Raw genomic sequence first — 23,593 nt, forward strand, 5'->3', positions numbered from 1 at the left:
TACTAAGTCTACTTAAGGGCTGGGTCCCAGGAGGGGAGAGTTCCATTTTCGGGCTCTCCAGCAGGAGTGCCAGCATGCTGCTTTTTCTGTCTCTGTTTTCTCCTGCTTTTGTAATAAAGATTTGTGAAAACTGCACCGAGCTGCCTATTAGTTTTAATTTTTCTATTCAAAAAAATTTAGTTGAATAAGCAAAAGAGCCCTTGGCACCATGTACACCACAACCGCAGGGCCCGGCCGCGCCCCCGCTGGCGCCCTCCTGATGCCCGGCCTGTCCGCTCCTCCTCTGCGCCACCGAAGCCGCACCTCCTCCTCTCCAGCCGCCCCGTCGTCGTCTCCGCAGTTTCCTTTGTCGCCTAGGTTCTGATTCGGGGCCCTGGTTCCTGGCCCAGAGTTCTGGTTCTGGAAGGCCCCTCCCAGGTGCCTCGGGCCCTAGCTCCCACCCGGGGAACAGGGCAAGGCCGAAGATATGGGCAAGAGCCTGCCCCGGTGCCTGGGCCAGCTGGACATCCGCAAAAGCGTAGTGGGCCTGGCCACGGGCGCCGGGGCCATCTACCTGCTGTACAAGGCCATCAAGGCCGGCATGAGGTGCCAGCCCCCTCTCTGCACCACCTCGCCCATCTGCATTGCCCGTGAGTGTCCAGGCCCTGGGGAGAGGGCTCTGCCCCAGGAGGCACCTGCTCCCGAGGCCGCCCCTGAGGGACAGCCCAAAGGTGACTCCCTCCAGCCCCTCTCTCCTCTCCTCCTCCTCTGTCTCCCTCAGGCCCACCTTGCACCCTGAACACGGCCCGGCTCGGCTGCTAGCTCGGGGTCCTGAGCAGTTCCCGGGTAGAGTGGGCAGTCTCCGAGCTTGGCATCCCCTCGGGATCTCACTTCTTGGACACTGGTGTCCCTGGCACGCACCATCCCTTGCCAGCCCGGGAACATAGGCTCTGAGGGAAGGGGCCCTGCGTGCCAGCTGGCCGCGTGTCCACTTGGTACAAAGCGCTGCCCTGTGCCGGCTACGACGAATTGCTGCCCACTACGGCCGTGTGCCAGACGGCGACAGGAAGCTGATAGGGTATCAGTGTGAGAGATTATGGTGGACACGCACATGACATCATTTCATGAGCAGCGCGACACGGCTGTCCCCCCGCGTGCAGTGACGCTGCTCACCGGCTGTGGCAGTCCTGTGTGTAGCGAGGTCGCTCTTTACATTTTTAATATTTAAAAAAATTATTTATGAGGCCGGGCGTGGCGGCGCACGCTTGTTATCCCCGCGCTTGGGAGGTGGAGACAGGAGGATCGCGCAGGTTCGAAGCCAGCCGCGCTGGCTTAAGGGACCCTGTTTCCAAATAAAAATATAAAATAGGTCTGGGGGTGTAGCCCAGAGGTAGAAGGGCTTCCAGGAACCCCAGGACCACCAAAAAAACCAGGGTCTCACTAAGTTGCAGAGGGCCTCACTAGGCTACCGAGGCCGGCTTGGAACCTGTGGTCGTCCTGTCCCAGCTCCCAAGGACTGGGATCATGCCCGGCAGAAGGTTGCTCTTTAGAGAAAGGCCAGGCGGCCTTGTCCCCGGGCCCCCGCTTCCCAAGCCTCCTGGCAGCACTGAGTCTGACCTGGGCGGTGGCTGTCTAGGCCTGGCGATCGAGCGGGACCGCCACGGGCGGGACTCGGGCGAGCTCCGGAGACTCTTCCGCTCCTTGGAGTGCAAGCAGGACGACTACACCAAGAGCATGGTTCTGCACAGCATCGCCCGCTGCGTGTACCTGCTGGAGGCCGAGGTGAGGCGGGGGCCGGGGGCGGCGACAGGCGTGCGAGGACGCACACTCCTCCTGCCTCTCCCCACCCCAGGCCTCTGCTTGCACGGCCGATGACATCGTTCTGGTGGGGGAGATGCTGGACGACAAGGACAACAGCGTCAGGATCCAGGCGCTGAACGCCCTGAAGGCCTTCTCCGGCATCAGGAAGTTCCGGCTCAAAATCCAGGTGCGTCGGGGCCAGCAGGGCACGGGCACAGGGCGCCACTGGCTGCTCCTTCGACTGGCGCGAGAGAATGGCCAGGTTCTAGAAATCGGTTTGGGTGTGAGGTGCTTGTTTTTGTGGTGCTGCGGATTGAATCCAGGGATGTCCTACCTCTGAGCTACACGCTCAGCCCTAATTTTTTTTTTTTTTTTTTTTTTTTTTTTTTGGTACTGGGGATGGAACCCAGGGGCATTCTATCTCTGAGCTAGACCCTCAGCCCGGTTTTTTGTTTTTTTTTTAATTTTTATTTATTTTTTTAGTGGTACTGGAGTTCCTGGAAGCCCTTCTACCTCTGGGCTGCACTCCCAGACCTATTTTATTTTTGGAAACAGGGTCTCTTAAGCCAGCATGGATGGCTTCGAACCTGCGCAATCTTCATGTCTCCACCTCCCAAGCGCAGGGATTACAAGCATGCGCCATCACACCCAGCTCTAATCTTTTTATTTTATTTTAAATTTTTTTAATTTTAATTTTTTTTTTGGTGGTACTGGGGGTGGAACCCAGAGGCTTTCTACCTCCGGGCTACATTCCCAGACCTTTTTTTATATTTCATTTGGAAACAGGGTCTCACTAAGTTGCTGGAAGCCTCACTGAGTAGATGAGGCTGGCTTCGAACCCGCGTGATCCTCCTGTCTCGGCCTCCCAAGTGCGGGGATTGCAAGCGTGCGCCACCACGCCCGGCTAATCTTTTTATTTTTTGAAACAGGGTCTCACTGAGTTATGACTGGCCTCACTAAGTTGCTGAGGCTGGCCTTGAACCTGCGGCCCTCCTGTCTCGGCCTCCCAAGTGTGGGGATTACAAGCGTGCGCCATCACGTCTGGCTAATCTTTTTATTTTTTGAAACAGGGTCTCACTGAGTTATGACTGGCCTCACTAAGTTGCTGAGGCTGGCCTTGAACCTGCAGCCCTCCTGTCTCGGCCTCCCAAGTGCTGGGATGACAGGTGTGCATGCCACGCCTGGCTATTAGTTTTGATCCGTTTTGAAGGTAGAAGCAACAGAGACTGCAGCATGTGTGGGTTTGGGGCTTGGTGAAGTGGGGTGAGCCAATCGCCGAGGCGGAGGCAGCAGCTGTGGGGTGGGAGCGCTACCTCTGAGGCCTCAGCTAGACCTGCGTCTAGGCTGTGAGTGTGCAGGTCAGGAGCCAGGCAGGAGCCAGAGGCGTGACCTGAATGTCACGCCTGTCAGCCGGTACCTGGGAGGCTGACACGGGAGGACTGCAGGTTTGCGGCCATGCTGAAGCAACGTAGTGAGGCCCTCAGCAACCTGAGGAGATCCTTCTCAAAATAAAAAATAAAACAGGGAGCCGGGCGCGGTGGCGCACGCTCGTCATCCCAGCACTCGGGAGGCTGAGACTAGAGATCGCGGTTCGCGGCCAGCCTCAGCTACTTAGTGAGGCCCTCTGCAACTCAGCGAGACCCTGTTTCAAAATAAAGAATAAAAAATAGGGCAGGGGGTGTAGCTCGGAGGCAGAATGCCCCTGGGTTCCATGCCCAGTACGATAATAATAATAATAATAATAGTAAAATAAATAAATGAAATAATGCTGGAGATGGAGCTCAGGGGTAGAAGTCCCCTGGGTCCAGTCCTCAGCACCACAAAGACAACAACGAGACGGGCCTTTGGGGAGGGACGCCCAGGGTGTGGGAGGAGCCCGGGGTCAGCGCTGCGTCCCTCCTCCTCCCAGGAGCACTCCATAAAGGTGCTGGAGCTGATGTCCACGGTCTGGGACACGGAGCTGCACATCGCGGGCCTCCGGCTGCTCAACAACCTGCCCCTGCCCGACTACGTGCACCCGCAGCTGCGGCGGGTGATGCCCGCCCTCATGGAGATCCTGCAGTCAGACTGCCTCCTGGCACAGGTGCCCGGGCGGCAGGCGCCCTGCGGGGGCGGGCTCTGCCCAGGCCCAGGCGCGCCTGCCCCCTCACGCGCTGCCCTTCTCCAGGTGCAGGCCATCCGACTGCTGAGCTACCTGGCCCAGAAGAATGACCTTCTCTACGACATCCTCAACTGCCAGGTGAGAGGAGAGCCCGCAGGCCCCGAGCGCAGGGTCAGGCTGGACCGACGGCCGAGCCCCGGGGGCGCCGGCTGCTCCTCCGCCTCCCCACTGAAGGCCCTGAGAACTGCCCCCTGTAATCTCAGTACTTGGGAGGCTGGAGGGGCGCGGGTTGCAGGCCAGCCTCAGCAATTTAGGGAGACCTTGTTGTTTCAAAATAAAAAATAAGAAAGAGCTGGGGTGTTGCTAGGAGGTACAACGCCCCTGGGTTCAGAGAATCACTGGTTCAGGTTACCAGAAGGGTAAAATAACTTTAAACCTGTATGCACCCGATAACATAATCTCAAAATATATATGGCAAAACCTGATGAAATTCTAAGCAACAGATCCACCATCACAGTGGAAGAGTTTAACAAGTCTCTCTGCAACTCATAGATAAAAAGAAAACTATTAGGGGTCGACTTGCTGTGAGTAATACCAATGAACTTGAGCCGTTGCACAGATGTAGAGCATTCTGTAATTGTTACTGCATGTGTCACATGCACACACACAGGATTAAACCCAGGATTATTTTCCTTCCAAGCCACACCCCAGCCCCGTTTTACTGGATTAAAATAAATTTTAAAATATTTTATTAAAAATTTAAAGACAAGCTGGGCGTAGTGGCGCACACTTATAACCCCAGCATTCGGGAGGCTGAGACAGAAGGATGCGGTTTCGCGGACAGCCTCAGCTACTTAGTGAGGCCTCTGCAACTCAGTGAGACCCCGTTTCAAAGTAATGAATAAAAAAATAGGACGGGGGGGGGCGGTAGCTCAGAGGTAGAATGCCCCTGGGTTCCATCCTCAGTACCACAAAATGAAATAAATAAATAAATAAACAAACTAGGTCTGGGATATAGGTCTCAGAGGTAAAACACAGGTTCAATCCCAGTGCCAAAAAGAAAAGAAGAAAAGAAGGGAGGGAGGGAGGGAGGGAGGGAGGGAGGGAAGGAAGGGTGAGAGGAAGGCCGGCCTCTTGAGCCTACCGGGCTGGATCCTGTTGGCTCGCAGGTGCACTCCAACTTCCTGAACCTGTTCCAGTCGGCGCAGCCCGGGAGCCTGCTCTTCGAGGCGCTGGTGCTGGCCGAGCGGCTGAGCGAGGGGCAGAACGCGCCGCACTACCGCGCCGTCAAGTGGCATTACAACGAGCGCTCGCTGCACGAGGCCCTGTTCGGGGACGAGTCGCGCCTGGCCGACCGGCTGCTCGCCCTGGTCATCCACCCCGAGGAGGAGGTGCAGATCCAGGCCTGCAAGGTCATCGTCAGCCTGCAGTGTCCCCAGAACGTGGGGGCCCGGGCCTCCTCCTGCCAGCCCAGCCATTCCTACTTTAAAGATGGGGACTAGATTAAGGAGAGCCAATAAAGGTGTATGGGGGAGAGAAGCGGGAGCCTTCCCGAAGCGTGCGTGTCTGTCCGTGGACTCGGGGCTCCCTGGTGATTTCTTTCCGAGTGACCGGGGCACAGCTTGGGCTGATCTCCCCAAAACAGCCCTGCCACGTTTGGGAGACCGACTCCCTCTGTTTGCTTACGTATTTACTTGCTCACTTAATTACTGAACCAATTATTTATGTTGGGGATGGAACCCAGGGCATTCTACCTCCGAGCTACACCCCCAGCCCTATTTTGATTCTTTCTTTTGAAACAGGGTCTCACTGAGTTGCAGAGGGCCTCACTAAGTAGTTAGTAGCTGAAGCTGTCCTCAAACTGATCCACCTGTCTCAGCCTCCCAAATACCAGGATTACAAAGCTTCCCCCCTCACCCGCAGCCCTTTTAATTTAGTTTTTTGTTGTTATTGTAGGGTTTTGTTTTGTTTTGTGTGTGGTAATGGGGATTGAATTTAGAGGCATTCTACCTCTTATGCAAGGCCTCACTAAGTTGCTGAGGCTGGCCGTGAACCTGTGACCCTTCAGTCTCAGCCTCCTAGGTACTGGGGTTAGAGGAGTGTGCCACCGCACCCAGCTTTTATTTATTTATTTTTGTGGTACTGGAGATGGAGCCCAGGGGTTTTTCTACCTCCAGGCTACACCCCCAGACTTATTTTATACTTTATTTGGAAACAGGGTCTCACTAAGTTGCTGAGAGCCTCACTCAGTAGCTGAGGCTGGCTTCGAACCTGTGCGATCCTCCTGTCTCAGCCTCCCAAGCGCGGGGATCACAAGCGTGCGCCACCACGGCCGGCAGTTTCTTGCCTTTTGAAAGCGGGTCTTCCTAGGTTTCTGAGAGGCCCGGAATGTTGCTGAGGCTGTCCTCAAACCTACAACCCTCCTGTCTCGGCCGCCCAACTCCTGGGATCACAGGTGTATGCCGCCTCGCCCGCTCTGACTCCCTCTTCTTACAGGGCAGGCGCTATGGTTTGGACATGGTTAAGTGTCTCGCAGCCTCACCCTGAGCTCGGCCCACGGGTGTTGTGGGGAGATGGTGTGCGCCAGTCGCTGCTGTTCCAAGGGCGGTACCCGACCCTCGCCTGCCTAGCTCGCCCTCTAGTGTAACCAAGGCGCACTGCAGCCTGGATCCCCCCCCACACACACACTACTGAGCATGGAACCCAGGGGCATTCTACCTCCGAGCTACGCCCCCAGCCCTAATTTTCATTCTTTATTTGGAAACAGGGTCTCACTAAGTTGCAGAGGGCCTCACTAAGTAGCTGAGGCTGGCCCCGAACTTGTGTTCCCCCTGTCTCAAGTATCCCAGTACTGGGACTACAGGTATGCGGCCGGGTTGTTTTTGTTTGTGCAGCAGGGGGAGCCCGCGGGCACGAGGCACCGGGTGCCTTGCTCACACGCGCACAGTGAGGCCCTGTTGCCAGCTTTGTACAGCTATGCCCCATGCGTAAGGAGTTGCTATGATAATAAATGTAATTACTCTATTATACTGTTAGTAATTATTTTACAGAGTACCCCTTCTTCTTAATTAAAAAAAAAAAGTTAAGCCAAGTGTGGTGGCACATGCTTGTAATCCCAGTACTTGGGAGGTTGAGACAGAGGGATCACAGGTTCGAGGCCAGCCTCAGCAACTTAGCAAGGCCCTCCACAAGTCAGTTAGACCCTGTTTTCAAAAAACAAATAAAAGCGGGCTGGGGGTGTAGCTCAGAGGGAGAATGTCCCTGGGTCCATCCCCAGTACAGAAAAAAAAAAAAAAAAAAAAAAAAAGCCAGGTGTGGTGGTGCAGGCCTGTGCTTGGGGAAGTTGCAGGTAAGAGGTTAGACTCTGCAATTTAGCAGGAGCCCAGTACCCCCAAAAATAAGACCTTCCAGCGGGAGATGTGGAGGAGGAGGCAGTGACTCCTGTGGCCTAAGCTAGTGTGTATGTGTGAGACTGTGTGGGACTGAACCCAGGGATGTTCTACCTCTGAGCTACACCCTGGCCCTAGCCTTATTATTATTATTAATTATTATTATTATTTATTGTGGGTCTGGGGATGGAACCCAGAGACACTTGACCTCCGAGCTATACCCTCTAATTTTTTATTCTTTATTTTGAAACAGGGTCTCAGTTAGTTGTGGAGGCCTCACCACGTAGCTGAGGCTGTCCATGGACCTCGATCCTCCTGTCTCAGCCTCCCGAATGCTGGGATGACAAGCGTGCCCGCCACGCCCGGCTTATTATTATTATTTTAAACAACATCTCACTAAGTTGCTGAGGGAACCTGCGACCTTCTTCCTAGCTCAACCTCCTAAGTGCTGGGACTACAGGCACCATCGCACTGATGTAGGATAGAAGGAATAAGTAGGTAGAAAGGAGACAGGAAGGAAAAGTAAAATATAACTTTAATATTATAAGAACCTGGAGCTGAAGTGCCTCTGCCTCTAGTCCACAAACCGGTTCTCTTTCCCAGGCCCGACTCTCTCAAAAATTCCTGGGAGCCGGGCGTGGTGGGCACGCTGGTCATCCCCGTGCTTGGGAGGCGGAGACAGGAGGATCGCGCGGGTTCGAAGCCAGCCTCAGCTGCTTAGTGAGGCTCTCGGCAACTTAGTGAGACCCTGTTTCCAAATAAAGTATAAAACTAGGTCTGAGCCACTGGGTTCTACCCCCAGTGCCACCAAAAAAAAAAAAAAAAGAGAGAGAGAGAGAGAGAACGCGGGCCCTCGAGATGAGGAAGGCGTTTTGGGGAGCTCAGGGCTCTCTCCTTATAGGGGACGCTCGTGAGGGGTGGGCTAGAGAGGGCTGTGAGGATTTCCAAAATACTTATTTATTTGGTACTGGAAATTGAGCCCAGGGGCAGTCTACCTCCAAGTTACCCCCACCCACCCCACGTAGCCCTTTTAATTTTTTTTCAAGCTGGGCCTCACTAAGTTGCTGAGGCTGGCCTCCAGCCTGCGATTCCCGTCTCAGCCTTCCAAGCGCCAGCATTATAAGCATACACCACCACACGTTGCCGCTGTGCAATTTTTCTTTCTTTCTTTTTTTTTTTTTTTTGTTTTTTTGTTGTTGTACTGGGGATGCAGCCCAGGGGCATTCTACCTCCAAGATTCACCCCTGGTTCTATTTTTATTCGTCATTTTGAAACAGGGTCTCACTGAGTTGCCGAGGGCCTAAGTAGCTGAGGCTGCCTGTGAACCACGATCCTCCTGCCTCAGCCTCCCGACACTGTGCAATTCTTTAAAATGAGCTTTTGTTCCTCGGTTTAGCGTTTTCTTGTGGAAGGAGCACTGGAGTCCCTGAGGCCCGAGCTCCGCCCATCCAGGCTCCACACCTTTCCTCCCCCATCCCTCCCGGGGCTCTGGCTGCTGGCCAGAGGCTGGGAGGCCGGGACAGCCTGTGACCATTCCGCCCCTGCGCTCCGGCCCCCTGGCCAGCCCAGGGGTGCTGGGTCACACGGTGGGGCCCGGGGCCAGCAATCCCCACGCCAACCCCAGCAGCCATGGTGGCCGGCTGGGTCCTGCTGGCGGGGGTCCTGCTTCCTTGCCGGGGCTACTTCCTGATACACAATAAAAAGGTGAGCCAGAGAGCAGACCAGCCCCAGCCCACCCTGTGCTGGGGCGGGAGACAGCCAGGGCGGACGGAGCCCCACGGGAGCGCTTGGGAGCCCTGCTTTTCACCCCCCGGCAGCCCTGGAGGTGGGGAAGCTGCTCCGCCCTGACTGGCACAGGCCGGGTCCCCAAACCCTCCCACCTGCTCGGTCTCGCCCCTAACCCCCACGCGCCTCTCTTCTCCCCCCCCCAGCCCCGCAGTGTGATTTGGGGTATTGGTCCCCACCCTCCACCACGGAGCCCCTGGAGCCACAGACGGGGGCCCAGGGCAGGAGAGGCGCGAGCGCCCGATGCCCAGGCCCCTGCAGGGCGCTGCGGTGGGCCTCGGGGGCCTTGGGCAATGCTGGGAATGCTCCCTGGCCCTCCTGCGCCGCCCCAGCCTGGCAGACACTCTGCCTGTCCCCACAGCCAAACGGGCACAGGTGTTCCCACCACGCGGAGTGTAGCAGCAACTGCTGCCTCCTGGACCTGGACAGGCGGGGAGCCTTCTGTGCCGCCAAGGCCAAGAAGAGCATGGCGTGCCTGCCCCAGGTGAGCGGGCAGCTCCTCCCAGGCATCGGAGGGGCGGGGGAGGGTAAAAATGGGACACTTGCTGGGCATCCCCGCACTTGGGAGGTGGAGACGGGACGAAGCCAGCCTCGCTGCTTTAAGAGACCCTGTTTCCAAATATAAAACAGGTTCAGGAGTGTAGCCCGGAGGTAGGAGGGTTCCATCCCCAGTACCACCAAAAAATAAAAATAAAAAATAAAAAGATAGCGGGACACCGATTCTCACCCACTGAGGGAGGCCCTGTTTCAGAAAGCAAGAGCGCAGGGCTGGGGTGCAACTCAGAGGCAGAATGTCTCTGGGTTCCATCCCCAGAACCATGAAGTAACGACGGTAATAATAGAACACACAGGTTTCGTGCCCTCTTCTGGGAGAACCCCCCCTTCTTCATTTGTCACTGTGAGGCCTGTCACCGCCTCTAAGAAGCCTTCCCTCTTTTTTTTTCCTTTAATTTATCTAACCAGGCATGGGAGCACGATTGTAATCCCAGCATTTGGGAGGCTAAGACCAGAGATCAGTTAGCGGCCAGCCTCAGCTACTTAGCGAGGCCCTCTGCAACTCAGTGAGACCCTGGTTCAAAAATAAAGACTAAAAAATAGGGCTGGGGGTGGAGCTCAGAGGTAGAATGCCCCTGGGTTCCATCTCCAGTACCGCAAAAAAAAAAAAAAAAAAGAAAGAAAGAAAGAAAGAGAGAGGGAGAGAAAGAAAGAAAGAAAGGAAGAAAGGAAGGAAGGAAGGAAGGAAGGAAGGAAGGAAGGAAGGAAGGAGGTGCCTATCTGTCTGTCTGTCTACTTTGTGTCACTGGGGCTTGAACCCATGGGCGTTCTACCTCTGAACTTACCCCAAACCTTATTTTTTTAAATTTTGAAACATGGTCTCACTAGGTTGATGACAGTCCCACTGCCCGCGCAGGCTGTCCTCGAACCTGCGATCCTCTTGTCTCGGCCTCCCAAGTGGGACGGCCTCAGCGAGTGGTGGGACTCACCGACATAGTGCCGCCGGCGTGCTCCCCCTCGCCCGGCCCACGCCTGCCCTCTTTGGAGCCCCTGGGCCTGGGGCTGACACTCTGGACAGCGCACGCGTCTCCCCACTGCGCCGCGCCTTCCGTGATGGGGTCTTCCCAAGGGCAGACACAGGCCGAGTTCTGAGAAGACCCCGCCCCTGGCTGAGTACTTGTACATAGTAGATGCTGAACAAATGTTTGTTGAATGACTTCTAAATGTCAATCCCTGCCAAGGGGGCGGGCACAGACCTCCACTTAGCAACCCCGTCTCCTGCCACAGTGACCGCTTCCTTGAGAACGGAGTCGGGCTGGGCAGAGCTGGCCACGCCACGGAGGTGGACCCCAGCTTGAGTTGCGCCGCTCCCGCCTCCTGTCTCTGTGACCTTGGGCAGGTTGCCGCCCTCTCTGGACTCTGGCTTCTCCTCCTAGCCCTGGGCTCTTTGGGATGCTGGCGACCCTCCCACACGGCCGGAGGGGACAGCAAGGGGCGACCCCAGCCGGGGACTGAGCGCCTTCGGGCGGGGATGTTGGGCTGCGCTCGGTCACGCGTGGGTCAGCTGTAGGACACAGGCAGCAGTAGGCCTGCTCCTGCTCATCTGGCCCTGGGCCCGACCTCCCCAGGGAGGCTGGACCTGGCCTCCACGTCCCTGTAGGGGGGCGGCTGGTGCGGCCGGGACTGAGCCCCCTGACCTGGCCGATGAAGGGGCCGGAATGTCTCTGTCCTGAGGGGGAGGGGGGCACTGGAAGTTGAGCCAGAGGCCTCCTACCTCTGAGCTACATGCCCAGGTCCTCACTAAGTTGCTGAGGCTGGCTGGCCTTGAGCCTGCAATCCTCCAGTCTTAGCCTCCCAAGTACTGGAATTACAGGCATGCACCACCATGCCCAACTCAGAGGGTGTGTGTGTGTGTGTGTGTGTGTGTGTGTGTGTGTGTGTGTGTGTCGGGTGGTACTAAGGACCTTCTATCTCTCAGCTACATCCCCAGATATGTTTTAGTTTTTATTTATAAATAATTTTTTTTATTTATTAGGGTCTCACTAAATTGTTAAGGACCTCACTAAGTTGCTGAGGCTGGCCTTGAACCTCTGATCCTTCTGTCTCAGCCTCCCAACTACAGGGATGACAGGTGTGTGCCACCACCAGTGGCTTCAGAGGGTCTTTTTTATTTTTATAGGTCTGGGGATGGAACCCAGGGGCATTCTACCTCCAAGTTACACCCCCTGCCCTATTTTTTATTCTTTATTTTGAAACAGGGTCTCACTAAGCGTGTGCCACCACACCTGGCCAGAGGGTCTTTTTTTTTTACTAGGGGCCCTTGATATGTTTTCCATCCCTCCATCCTCACAACCAACCTAGGAAAAGCATTACTGCTGTTTTCTCTAGTTGACAGATGAAGAAACTGAGTCACGGAGCCTCGGGTTGTATCTACAGAGCCGCTGCCCCTGGGGCCGTCTCCCTCCCCAGCCTCTGCTCAGGCTCCCGAGCCCCGTCCCTCCTGCACCCCGTGACACCAACTCTCTGTTCCGCAGACCAAGGGAGCCATCAACTTCATCTGCCCCTGCCAGATGGGCTTGAGCTGCACCTCCAAGGATGTAATGTGTGCCCCCCGGTGCCACTTGATATAGAGGATGTGGTTGGCCACTCCCTGGGGCCAGAGGTCCGGGCGCCGCCGCTGGTTCCAGACCCAGCTCCCCAAACATTAAAGTCCCTTCCTGCCCGAGCCTTGTCTGTACATCTTTAGGGGAAGGGGCCTGTCTCGGTCTGAGGACGACACAGGGGTGGGGGGGGACTGGGGCTGGGAAGGAGCTTCTCCTGGGGTTGGGTCAACATCCTCACTGCTATAACCCAAACGACCGGCCATGCAGCGCAGAGGAAGGAAGATTTATTTGAACCCAATTTTTGGAGATTTGGGGTTCAGTCCATGTGAGGCGAGGTCTGCAGAGCTCAAGTGGAAAGCAGAGAGAGGGAGAGAGCGGCTCTGCTCTCACATCACAGAGGCGGGAAGCAAGAGCGCCAGCGAGCAGGGGATTCAGAGACACAAGCCCCCGGCCACACCCCCGGGACCCAGCGACCAGCCGCACCCACTGCCTGGGCGACCACCAGCAAACCTGCAAACCCGTACAATGGACTCACCCACGGGCGAGACCGCACCCTCTTGGCTTGATTACATCCACGCTGAGCTCCGGGACATTCTGCATCTAGCCTGAGGCACCCAGTCCTGAGGCATGGTGGCCTGGGGGCAGAATTTCAGGAAGGAAATGGGGCGAGGGGGAGTGTGGGAAGGGGCTGGTCCAAGAAATTCTAATTTGGGGATGAGAGCTGAGCGAGAAGCGGGCGGTGAGGATGGTGTGTGCACGTGGGTGCCCCTGGGTGGGGGCAGTGGAGAGGCCAGAGCGCGGTGCCTTAGTGTTTGTGGGGAACAAAAGGGCAGATCGATGTCACTGGGAGAGTTTGTGAAACTCTAAGTTAACAATGGGCGTGCCTGCAGAGACAGGGGCTACAAGTGTGTCACTTGGAGAAAAGCAATCCGGACTGGTTCAGCGGACCTAGTGGTCAGAAGGGAGGTCCAGAGAGCCCCGCGCCCCGGCACGCTTGTGATCCCAGCACTCGCGAGGCTCAGACGGGAGGATCGCAGGTTGGCAGGCAGCCTCAGCGACTTAGCGAGGCTCTCTGAAACACAGCGAGCCCCTGTTTCAAAATAAAGAATAAAATAGGGTTGGGGTGTAGCTCGGAGGTAGAACGCCCTGGGTTCCATCCCCAGGACCAAAATAAAATAGCTGTAAGTTCCCACGTGCCATATCATTTACTGATTCTGCACACCCTACAGCCATAGCCCCCTTCTTTTGGTAACCTTGAATTTCCTCTAAGGAAACTCCCCCTCTCCCAGTCTCAGTCCACCAGCTAAGTAAAGCACCCTTCCCGCTGACTCTTCTAGACAGAGACTGTTCAGTGGCGGCCACATTGCCCTGGTCTCAGCCATGAGTTCCGAGGGACACACAGGCCGGTGCGGTGGCATGTGCCTGTGATCCCAGTACTCAGGAGGCTGAGATGAGAGGATTGTGGTTTGGAGTCCAGCCTCAGCAATTTAGCAAAACCCTCAGCAATTAGAGAAAACTTGTTTCAAATTTAAAGGGAGGGAGGGGAGTTCTGGGTGTAGCTCCGAGGTAGAATGCCCCTGGGTTCCATCCCCAGAACTAAACAAAAACTCAACAAAGGAAAAACAACTGAGGGACACACGAGCCGGTTTGTCCAATCGGGGTGAAGTGGCCCGCTCCGCTCCGCTGGGCTGGCGCAGGGGGGAAGGCCAGCGGCCATCTGTGCTCCATGACCTCAGCACCACAGATGAGCTGGGTCGCAGTGTCTTCTGTGGCCCCTGGAACACGCTGCACCTGAGGCGGTCACCTCTGCCCCGGCTCTTAGGCTACTCAGCCAGCACGTTCACGTCCCTCAGTGTGGGCTGTTCTGTGACTTAACCAAGACAGTCCTGACTGGCCTCTTCCTTCTCTCTCCCCTCCCCCTCCCCCTCTTCTTCCCTCTCCCTCTCTCCCCCTCCCTCTATCTCCCCCCCCCAATGGGGATTGAACCCAGGGGCTTTCTACCCCCAGGCTACAGCCCTGGGTTCAATACCCAGCCCTTCTTATTTATTTATTTTTTAATTTTGAAGCAGGTACTGCTGTTCCTCCTCCTCCATAAGGTCTCGCTAGTTTGCTGAGAGCCTCACTAAGTTGCTGAGGCTGTTCTCAAACCTGCAACCCACCCTCCCTCCCTCCCTTCCTTTCTTTTTCTTTCTTTCTGCAGGTCTGGGGATGGAACCCAGGGTATTCCACCTCCAAGCTACACCCCCTGCCCTATTTTTATTCTTTTTATTTTGAAACAGTCTCACTAAGTTGCAGAGGGCCTAAGTAGCTGAGGTTGTCCGCAAACTGTGATCCTCCGGTCTCAGCCTCCCCAGTGCCGGGATTACAGCGTGCGCCACCACGCCCGGCTCAAACCTGCAACCGTCCGTCTCAGCCTCTCAACACTGGGGTTCCAAGTGTGCCCGGCTTGACTATCTGCAAGAGAAACTTTCCAGAACCCCCTTCATGCTGCAGCGGTAACTATAAGTTTATAGGTGCGTCCAGAGCGTGGCTATGCTGGAGCTGGCCATTCAAGGGTCAGCATGGTCCTGAACCGAAGGTGTTAGTGGTGAGGAATAAGTGTTAAGCCAAGCATGGTAGCCTGTAGCCCCAGCTGCTGGGGAGGCTGAGGTGGGAAGATCCCTTGAGGGGCCAGGTGTGGGGCACACGCCTGTAACCCTGGTACTTGGGAGGCCGAGGGAGAAGGAGCGCGGGTTGTAGACCAGCCCCAGAAAGCAGTGAGGCTCATCAAGCTAGTGAGAGCCTTTTCACAGTAAAAATAAAAAGGACTGGGAATATAGCTTGGAGGGAGAAAGCCCGTAAGTTCATTCAGTCACACACACACACACACACACACACACACACACAGCCAGGTGGGTGCCTGCCTGTAACCTCAGTCCTTGGAACGCCGAGACAGGAGGATCTCAGGTGTGCAGCCAGCCTCAGCAATTGGGTGAGGCCCTCTGGAACTTAGTGAGAGCCTGTTTCCAAATAAAAACTAAAATAAAATAGGGCTGGGGGTGTAGCTCAGAAGTAGAATGTCCCCGGGTTCAATCCCCAGTACCAAAAACACGCAAAAGCTTCAAAGCCACCTCAATTTAACCAAATCATTCTCTTACTCTGATACACTTTATGTCTACCCAAACACAATCACTCACAATCCTTCCTCCGCTCCTTCCTTCCTTTTCCCTTTCTTTTTCCTGTGGTGCTTGGGATGGAATCTGGGGTCACTCACCTCTGAGCGATACCCCAGCCCTATTTTACTTTTTAACTTGAAACACAGCCTCACTAAGTAGCTGAGGCTGACTTTGCACTTGAGATCCTCCTGTCTTAGCCTCCCAGATACTGGGAATACAGGCCTGGCCCCCACGCCCAACACAACCTCTCATTTCTTTTTTCATTTTCTTTCTTTTTTTTTGCGGGTCTGGGGATGGAACCCAGGGGCATTCGACCTCTGAGCTACACCCCCTGCCCTATTTTTTATTCTTTATTTTGAAACCGGGTCTCACTGAGTTGCGGAGGGCCTCACTAAGGAGCTGAGGCTGGCCGCGAACGGCGATCCTCCGGTCTCAGCCTCCCGAATGCTGGGATTACAAGCGTGCCCACCACGCCCGGCCAACCTCTCATTTCTAAGGTGAACTTGCTGCCCTTCTGCCTCCCCCAAAGGCGATCTATGGACTCACCGAACTGGTTTTCGGTTTCTTCCTGCAGCCCCAGAAGTACTTTCCGCAGGCAGCCGGGCTCTGTGTAGAGCCGGGGAGTGGAGGAGGGCCCCACTCCTGGGCAGAGCAGAGGCGAGTGTGAGACGTTTGGCCCATGACTGCTTTCCCCTCTGGCATCTAGGGTGCCAGCTGGGTGCAGAGGCATATGCCTGTAATCCCAGTGCTTGGAGACTAAGACAGGAGGATCACAAGTTTGAGGTCAGCCTCAACAACTTAGTGAGGCCCTCCAGCCACTTAGGAAGATCCTGTTTCAAAGTAAAACTTAAAATAAGGGTGGGAATGTAGCTTGGAGGTAGAATGCCCCTGGGTTTGATCCCTGGTGAAGGAGGAGGAGGGGGGGGGAGGAGGAGGAGGAAAAACTGCAGTTTCATGGGCACAGACAGCTGAGCTGGGACTTGAACCCAGATCCTGCTGGGGCCAGAGCCCGCCCTCTCCTGCCTCCCAAGCCGCCTCGAGCCATTCCTTTGGGCCTGGAGCCAGGACCTCAGGCCTCTCCAGGAACCCAGGACTGGGCGCGCCCTCGTCGCCTCCTCCAGGCCGGGCACAGGCGTCAGCTGGCCGAGCAGCCACCACACCTGGACGATGCTGCGGGCGTGGCTGCCATCTCTCTTCCTCCTCCTCATCCTCCACAGGGGCTGGTTTTTCCTGAAAACAGATAAAAATCTTTTGGTAAGAAAGTGGAGGGTCGGCCGGCGTGGTGCTCGCGTGGGGCCCAGGGTCTGCGGAGCTGGGGGCAGGAGGATCGCAGGCTGGGGCAGAGTGTGCCTCCAGCTCAGAGGTAGAGTGCCCCTGGGTTCCATCCCCAATACCAAAAAAGAAAAGAAAAGAAAAGAAAAGGAAAGGAAAAAAGAAAGAAAGAAAGAAAGAAAGGAAATGAAGAAAATCTCCGGGGAGGAGAAGGCCGCAGCCCTGGGCGCAGGGCGGCTGGCAGGGCCCTGGGCGCAGGGTGTTCTGGGCAGAGGGCCGGCGCGGGTTAACACCTAGGCCAGGCGCGGTGAGGTCTGTGAAGCCCGGAAAGATGGGGGCATGGGAGTCTCCCAGCTGTTCCAGGAAGAAGAGAGGGGAGCCGTGCGGGTGGAGGGCGGAGGCTGGGGAGGCTGCTGGCCAGGGAGCCCAGGGGGAGGCCGGCGGAGGCCCGGGAGGCCGCTGCCAGTCCTGCCCTCCTTCCCAGCTCTTTACTTCATGGCATTTATATACAATATGCATGACAATATATACAAACTAGAAAGAATAATTCACAGTTAATATATATTTGCGAGTTTAGAAGTAAAAATTACAGTTGGAGCCGGGCGTGGTGGCGCACGCGTGCAATCCCAGCGTTCGGGAGGCTGAGACGGAAGGATCACAGTTCGCGGCCAGCCTCAGCTACTTAGGCCCCCGCAACTCAGCGAGAAAGGAATACAAGGTGGGGCTGGGGTGTAGCTCAGCGGTGGACCGCCCCTGGGTCCCATCTCTAGTACCACACACACACACACACACACACACACACACAAGTACAGTTAGGTGTCCAAATTTTGAGTCCACATGGAAGCGAGTGGACTTTACCCTCCGCAGACCCCTCCCACCCTCCATCCCCACCAGAGCGAGTGCAGCGCCCGGGGGGCCGCGGCCCGTCCACGTCCCCACTTTGTACCTGAGCTTTGAACCTTGTCTCAAGGGACTAGGATGGTTTTTGTTTTGGTTTTTGTGGTACTGGGGGTGGAGCCAGGGGCTTTCTACCTTGGGGCTCTCCTCCCAGACCTATTTTATGTTTTATTTGGAAACAGGGTCTCACTGAGTTGCTGAGAGCCTCACTAAGTAGCTGAGGCTGGCTTCAACCTGCGCGATCCTCCTGTCTCAGCCTCCCAAGTGCGGGGATGACAAGCGCGGGTCACTACACGTGGCTCTCACTGTTTTTTTTGTTTTTGGTGCTGGGGATGGAAGCCCGGAGCATTCTACCTTTGAGCTACACCCCCAGCCATATTTATTTATTTATTTATTATTTATTTAAAAACAGTCTTGCTAGCCGAGCATGGTGGCAGATGCTTGTAATTCCAGCATTTGGGAGGCTGAGACAGGAGGCTGGGGGTAGAGCTCAGAGGCACAGTGGCCCTGGGTTCCATCCTCAGTAAGGGAACGCTAAGTTTCTGAGTCTCCACTAAATTGTTGAGGCTGACCTCCAACCTGGGATCCTCCTGTCTCAGTCTCCCAAGTACTGGGATTACAGGTGTGCACCACTGTGCCAGGCAGGATTTGGAAATTGTGTGTGTGTGTGTGTGTGTGTGTGTGTGTGTGTGTGTGTGTGTGTGTGTGTGACTGGGGATGGAACCCAGGAGCATTCTACCTCCGAGCTGGATTTGGGATTCTTAAGGATAAACCTTTATAAACGGTGTAGTCCAGCCTTGGCCACTTATAAAACTGCCTCAAAAAAACCCAAAAATCAATAAACAGTGCCGGAGGCGCGGCTCAGAGGTAGAGCCCCGGGGTCCAGTCCCCAGGACCGCAAAACAAACAAACAGGCGGGGTGCTCGGTCCCAGGGCCGGTGGGGCAGCGGCGGGCGTCGGCGCGCTGGACAGGCCTGGCCTCCCGCAGGGCGACGGGGAGATCTGTGTGGGGAACCTGAGGTGCAGGAGCTTGTGCTGCCGCCGCTCGCCGGACCCCGACAGCTGCGAGGCCCACTGCACCCCGAGGTCGCCCGAGGGCGGCAAGTGCAGCAAGGAGGTGAGCCCGCCCCGCCGAGGCGCCGCCCCTGGCCTTCCCGTTCTCTTCTTTTCATTCTGGTTTTATTTTTTGTTTGGTACTGGGGAGCTCAGCTACACCCCTAAACCCCCTTTCTTGCAGTACTGGGTTTTTTTGCTTTACTGGGGATGGAACCCAGGGGCATTCTACCTCCAAGCTATACCTCCAGCCCTACTTTTTATTCTTTATTTTGAAACAGGGTCTCACTGAGTTGCAGAGGGCCTAAGTACTAGCTGAGGCTGTACTCCAAACGCAATCCTCCTGTCTCAGCCTCCCAAGTACTGGGATTGCAGGTGTGCCCGCCATTCCTGGCTCTCTCTCTTCTTCTTAAGGCAATTACTTACTATGCTGCAGAAGGCCTGGCTATAAATTGCTGAGCCTGTGCAGGGCGTGGCGGCGCACACTTGTCATCCCAGCACTCGGGAGGCTGAGACGGGAAGATCTGGGTTCACAGCCAGCCTCAGCTACTTAGGGAGTTGCAACTCAGTGAGACCCTGTTCCAAAATAAAGAATAAAAAATAAGGCTGGGGGTGTAGCTTGGAGGTATAATGCCCCTGGGTTCCATCTCCAGACTCACAAAAAAATAAAAATAAAGAAATAAATAAACAAATATAGGGTTGGGGTGTAGCTTGGAAATCGACTGCCCCTGGGTTCAATCCTCAGTACCACCAAAAAAGAGTCCCTTGTCCTTGAGCTGGCTTGGAGCAAGCAGCTGGGCCCGGGGAGGCCTCCCCACCCAGGCCCGGGGAGGCCGGCCTCCACAGTGAAGGCCCAAGTCCTGCCTCCACAGGTTTTCTTCGGTCAGTATTACGAGTGCCCCTGCGAGTCAAACCTGACGTGTATACACCCTAAAAACCAGAAGACATTCAAAATGATCAGCGGTAACTGTCAGAAACACAAGAAGCCATCTAAGAAGACAGGCTTCTATGCCGGGCACGGTGGCGCACACTTGTAACCCCAGCACTCGGGAGGCTGAGACGGAGGATCGCGGTTCGCGGCCAGCCCCAGCTACTACTTAGTGAGGCCCTCCGCAACTCAGTGAGACCCGGCTTCAAAATAAAAAATAAAAAATAAAAAATAGGGCCGGGGGTGGAGCTCGGAGGTCGAATGCCCCTGGGCTCCATCCCCAGTTCCTAAAAAAATCCCCCAAAACGAAGAAAATAGCCTTCTAACGCCGTCCTCTCCCGCCACCGCCATCCCGCCGGTCCGGGCCCTGGGAGGGGACAGCCAGGTCCCCTGGGGGTGGGACCAGGAGGGACACCACAGCGGGGGGCTCTGCCTGGGCGGGGATGATTGGACGCGCCCACGAGGAGACCTCAGCTCCCTCCTACCTCGACCCCGTCCTGGCTCCTGCCCACCCCATAACCCCCCGTGGCCAGCCCACACCTGGTCTCCTGGGTCCCCTGACTTGAAATGTCAAAAACGGGAAAGCAGGTGTAGAGAGCCCGCACGAGGCCAGAGCCGCCACTGTCTCCCGCGCGGCGGCTCTTGACGCCCTGCACACGTGATCTCTGCTAAGGCTGGCCTCCAACCTGAGAGCCTCCTGTCTCAGCCTCCCAAGTACTGGGATTCTAAGTGTACACTCCCACACCTGGCTATGCGATCTCTCTCTCTCTCTCTCGTGTGTGGTACTGGGCATGGAACCCAGGGATATTCTACCTCTCAACTGCACCCCAACCCAATTTTATTTCTACTTTGTGTGTGTGTGGTACTGGGCTCCCTGGAAACCTATCTACTTCTGGGCCACACTCCCAGACCTATTTTTATACTTTTTAATTTGGAAACAGGGCCTCTTAAGCCAGCACGTCTGGCTTCGAACCTGCGCGATCCTCCTGTCTCCGCCTCCCAAGCGCGGGGATGACAAGCGTGCGCCACCACGCCCGGCTTATTTCTAATTTTTTGATTTGGAAATGGGTCTCACTAGGTTGATGACAGTCTCACAAAGTGCCGAGGCTAGCCTCAAACCTGCGACCCTCCTGTCTCAGCCTCCCAAGACTGGGATGACAGGCAGGTGCCTCCACGCCCGGCAGCAGGAGGCTTTTAGAATGAGACGCGCTTGCTTGCTTGCGGCCGTACAGCCCCCTCCGGGTGGCCCTGTTCCACTTGGGCTACAGTTTGGAGAGGAACATTTCAGATAAGCTCCGTGCGCCGACTCACGTCTGACGTCACGTGCTCCAGAACAGGGGGTCCGGTTTTTCCTCTGGGTGTGGAGCTTAGGGTACAAGAGCTGGGGGCTCTGGGGAGCCAGAGTTAGGTGAAGACCACCAGCCACACTGAACAGTGGCCTGCGGGCGTTCCACCAGCGCCCACGCGGAGAAGTCTATGAAGAAGAGCCGACCGGGTGGAAACACAGCCTCCGGAGATGCCCACAGAGGGGTGGGGTTGGCTGCAGAGCCCAGAAATAAACCCAGACCTAGACGGTGTGCTCATTTCTACTCTATACACTCTGGGAAATAACTCATCAGTAAACAGTCCTGGGAAGCTGGGCCTGGTGGCGCACACCTGTCATCTGGAACTTGGAAGGCTGAGACAGGAGGATGGCAGTTTGGAGGACAGCCTCCACAACTTGTCCAGACCCTCAGCACAACTTAGACCGTTTCAAAATAAAAAAATAAGCCGGGCATGGTGGTGCCCGCTGTCAATCTCACTACTTAGGAGGGGCTGAGGCAGGAAGATCGCAGTTCAAGGACAGCCTCAGCAAGTAGTGAGACTCTCATCAACTATTAAGACTGCTTCAAATTAAAAATATAAAATTGGGCTGGGGGTGTAGTTTGGAGGTAGAATGCCACTGGGTTCAATTCTCAGCACCATAAACAAACAGATATATAAAATTTTAAAAAGCTGGGTGTGGTGGTACACACTTGGGAGGCTGAGACAGGAGGATCACAGGTTCACGGCCAGCCTCAAGTACTTGACCTCTGCAACTGAGTGAGATCCTGTTTCAAAATAAAGAATAAGCCGGGCGTGGGGCACACACTGGTAATCCCAGCACTTTTGGAGGCTGAGACGGGAGGATCGCAGTTCCCAGACCACCTCAGCTACTACTTAGTGAGGCCCTTTGCAACTCAGGGAGACCCTGTCTCCAAATAAAGAATAAAAAATAGGGCAAAACAGTGTTCACCCTTACCAAAGGGGGAGACCCTGCCATCCGTGGTAGCATTAATGAACCCAGAGGACATTATGTCCAGTGAAGCCGCCAGACACAGGAAGGAGCAGAGCCCGGGGAGGCCTCTAGGTCCCTGTCCTCCAGAGCCGCTGTGTCAGTCAGAGTCGCTGCAGTTAAGGACCCTGCAGGCACTTCAGCCAGAAAGGACTCAACGGAGGGTTGTGCTCTGCACAGCCCAGCTCCTGAAAACCAGGAGCGTCCCCCACGACCCCACAGTCTAAAACACCGTGCTGGGCACTGTGGCCGCTCTAGCTATGCAGAGAAGACTTAAGGAGCCCCTCGCTGGCCCAGGACAGGTACTGAACGCCCCTCTCGTTGGCACCCTGGTGCCTCAGCGGCTCGGCCCTCCGTCTTGCTGGCGGAGCCCAGCAGTGTTTGGGCGGCGGCGTGGCCGGCCTGGGACAGGGGCCGCGATCCCACCGCTCTGCCGTCCCCGCCTCCCTCGCAGCCAGCAGTGGTCAGGCCACCTGGCTTCAGCCGTTATGTCACGGAACAAAGTCTGCCCAGAGGCTTTGGGGAAAGAGAAGGCGGTGTCCCAGGAGAACCTGTTCTGTGCCCCCAGCTCCACTCCACCCCTGCCTCGGCATGTGTGAAAGGCTGTGATATTCAGAGCCAATGACGGGAGGCCTGCCAACACTGCCTGCCTTTAGGCTTCTGGTCTGAGATATCACACGTGTCCCCTAATAGTCTACGCTATAGTTCCTTGTTGTTTGTGGTACTGGGGACGGAACCCAGGGGCATTCTGCCTCCGAGCTACATCCCCAGCCCTCTTTTGTCTTTATTTTGAAATAGGGTCTCACTGAATTGCAAAGGGCTTCACTAAGTAGCTGCGGATATCCACAAACCGTGATCCTCCTGCCTCAGCCTCCCCAATGCTGGGATTCCGAGCGCGCACCACGCCCGGCCTGGGTCTGTTTTTGTTTTGCACTGGGTATTAGACCTCAGTGTATCTCTGACATATGCCCCTAGACCTTTTTTTTTTTTTTTTTTTTTTTTTTGCGGTACTGGGGATGGACCCCAGGGGCATTGTACCTCCAAGCTCCACGCCAGCCCTATTTTTTAGTTCTTTTTATGTTTGAAGCAGGGCCTCACTGAGTTGCGGAGGGCCTCACTAAGCAGTAGCTGAGGCTGCCCGAGCCGCGATCCTCCCGTCTCTGCCTCCCGAATGCTGGAGTACAAGCGCGTCCACCACGCCCAGCCCCTAGCCCTGTTTTTCTTTTTCTTTTTTTTACTCTGAAGCAGAGTCATACTGAGTTGCTGACGGTCTTCATATATTGCTGAGGCTGGCCTCCAACCAACCTGTGGTCCTCCTGTCTCAACCTCCCAAGTACTGGAATCGCAGGCGTGTGCCACCACGCCTGGCTGGATCTGGTGAAATCTGAGGCAGGACACAAGGACAGCGAATGAGGGCCATTTTAACACCAGTGTGAGTGGGTGTGTGTGAGCGTGAACGTGTGTGCGTGCTCACACACCTGGCCATTTCTCTAGAACTTGAAGGACAAGGAGGGCATGCTCAGGGAGGGGTGATGCTCCCCAGACACAGGGAGGTTCCCAGGTGCGCAACACCCTGGCTGCCCTCCGGCCCCAGATGCCCTCCCGGCCTCTGGGCCTCGGCCCCGGCATGGCGGGCGAAGGCTCCATGCAGCAGGGGCAGTGACCCAGCAAGAACACGCAGGCGCGGTGACGGCCAGGTTGCAGCGGGCTTTAATTACCCAGAGCCCAGTTAGCTCCCGGAGGAGCTGGCGGAGGTGGCCGCGGGGAGAGGGGGGCAGGGGCGGGCACGGGCGGGCACGGGCGGGCACGGGCGGGCGGCGCC

General features: G+C 56.0%; 2 protein-coding genes across 2 annotated transcripts; both read left to right on the top strand.

The window, feature by feature from the left end:
• Nucleotides 1-466: 466 nt before the first annotated feature.
• Nucleotides 467-5,382, top strand: ARMC12 (armadillo repeat containing 12; the record flags this gene model as incomplete). Its single annotated transcript, XM_080710415.1, has 6 exons — nucleotides 467-710; nucleotides 1,616-1,761; nucleotides 1,832-1,966; nucleotides 3,689-3,862; nucleotides 3,947-4,018; nucleotides 5,050-5,382. The coding sequence occupies 6 exons, from the start codon at nucleotides 467-469 to the stop codon at nucleotides 5,380-5,382; spliced, it is 1,104 nt and encodes a 367-aa protein (XP_080566541.1).
• Nucleotides 5,383-8,898: 3,516 nt separating this feature from the next.
• CLPSL2 (colipase like 2) lies at nucleotides 8,899-12,179 on the top strand (the record flags this gene model as incomplete). The annotated part of the gene is made up of 3 exons (XM_080710416.1): nucleotides 8,899-8,973; nucleotides 9,416-9,538; nucleotides 12,084-12,179. 3 exons carry the CDS (start codon nucleotides 8,899-8,901, stop codon nucleotides 12,177-12,179), a joined length of 294 nt encoding a protein of 97 aa, XP_080566542.1.
• Between the last annotated feature and the right edge of the window lie 11,414 nt (nucleotides 12,180-23,593).

This window comes from Muscardinus avellanarius (genome assembly GCF_963383645.1).
Source record: "Muscardinus avellanarius genome assembly, chromosome: 14".
NCBI lineage: Eukaryota > Metazoa > Chordata > Mammalia > Rodentia > Gliridae > Muscardinus > Muscardinus avellanarius.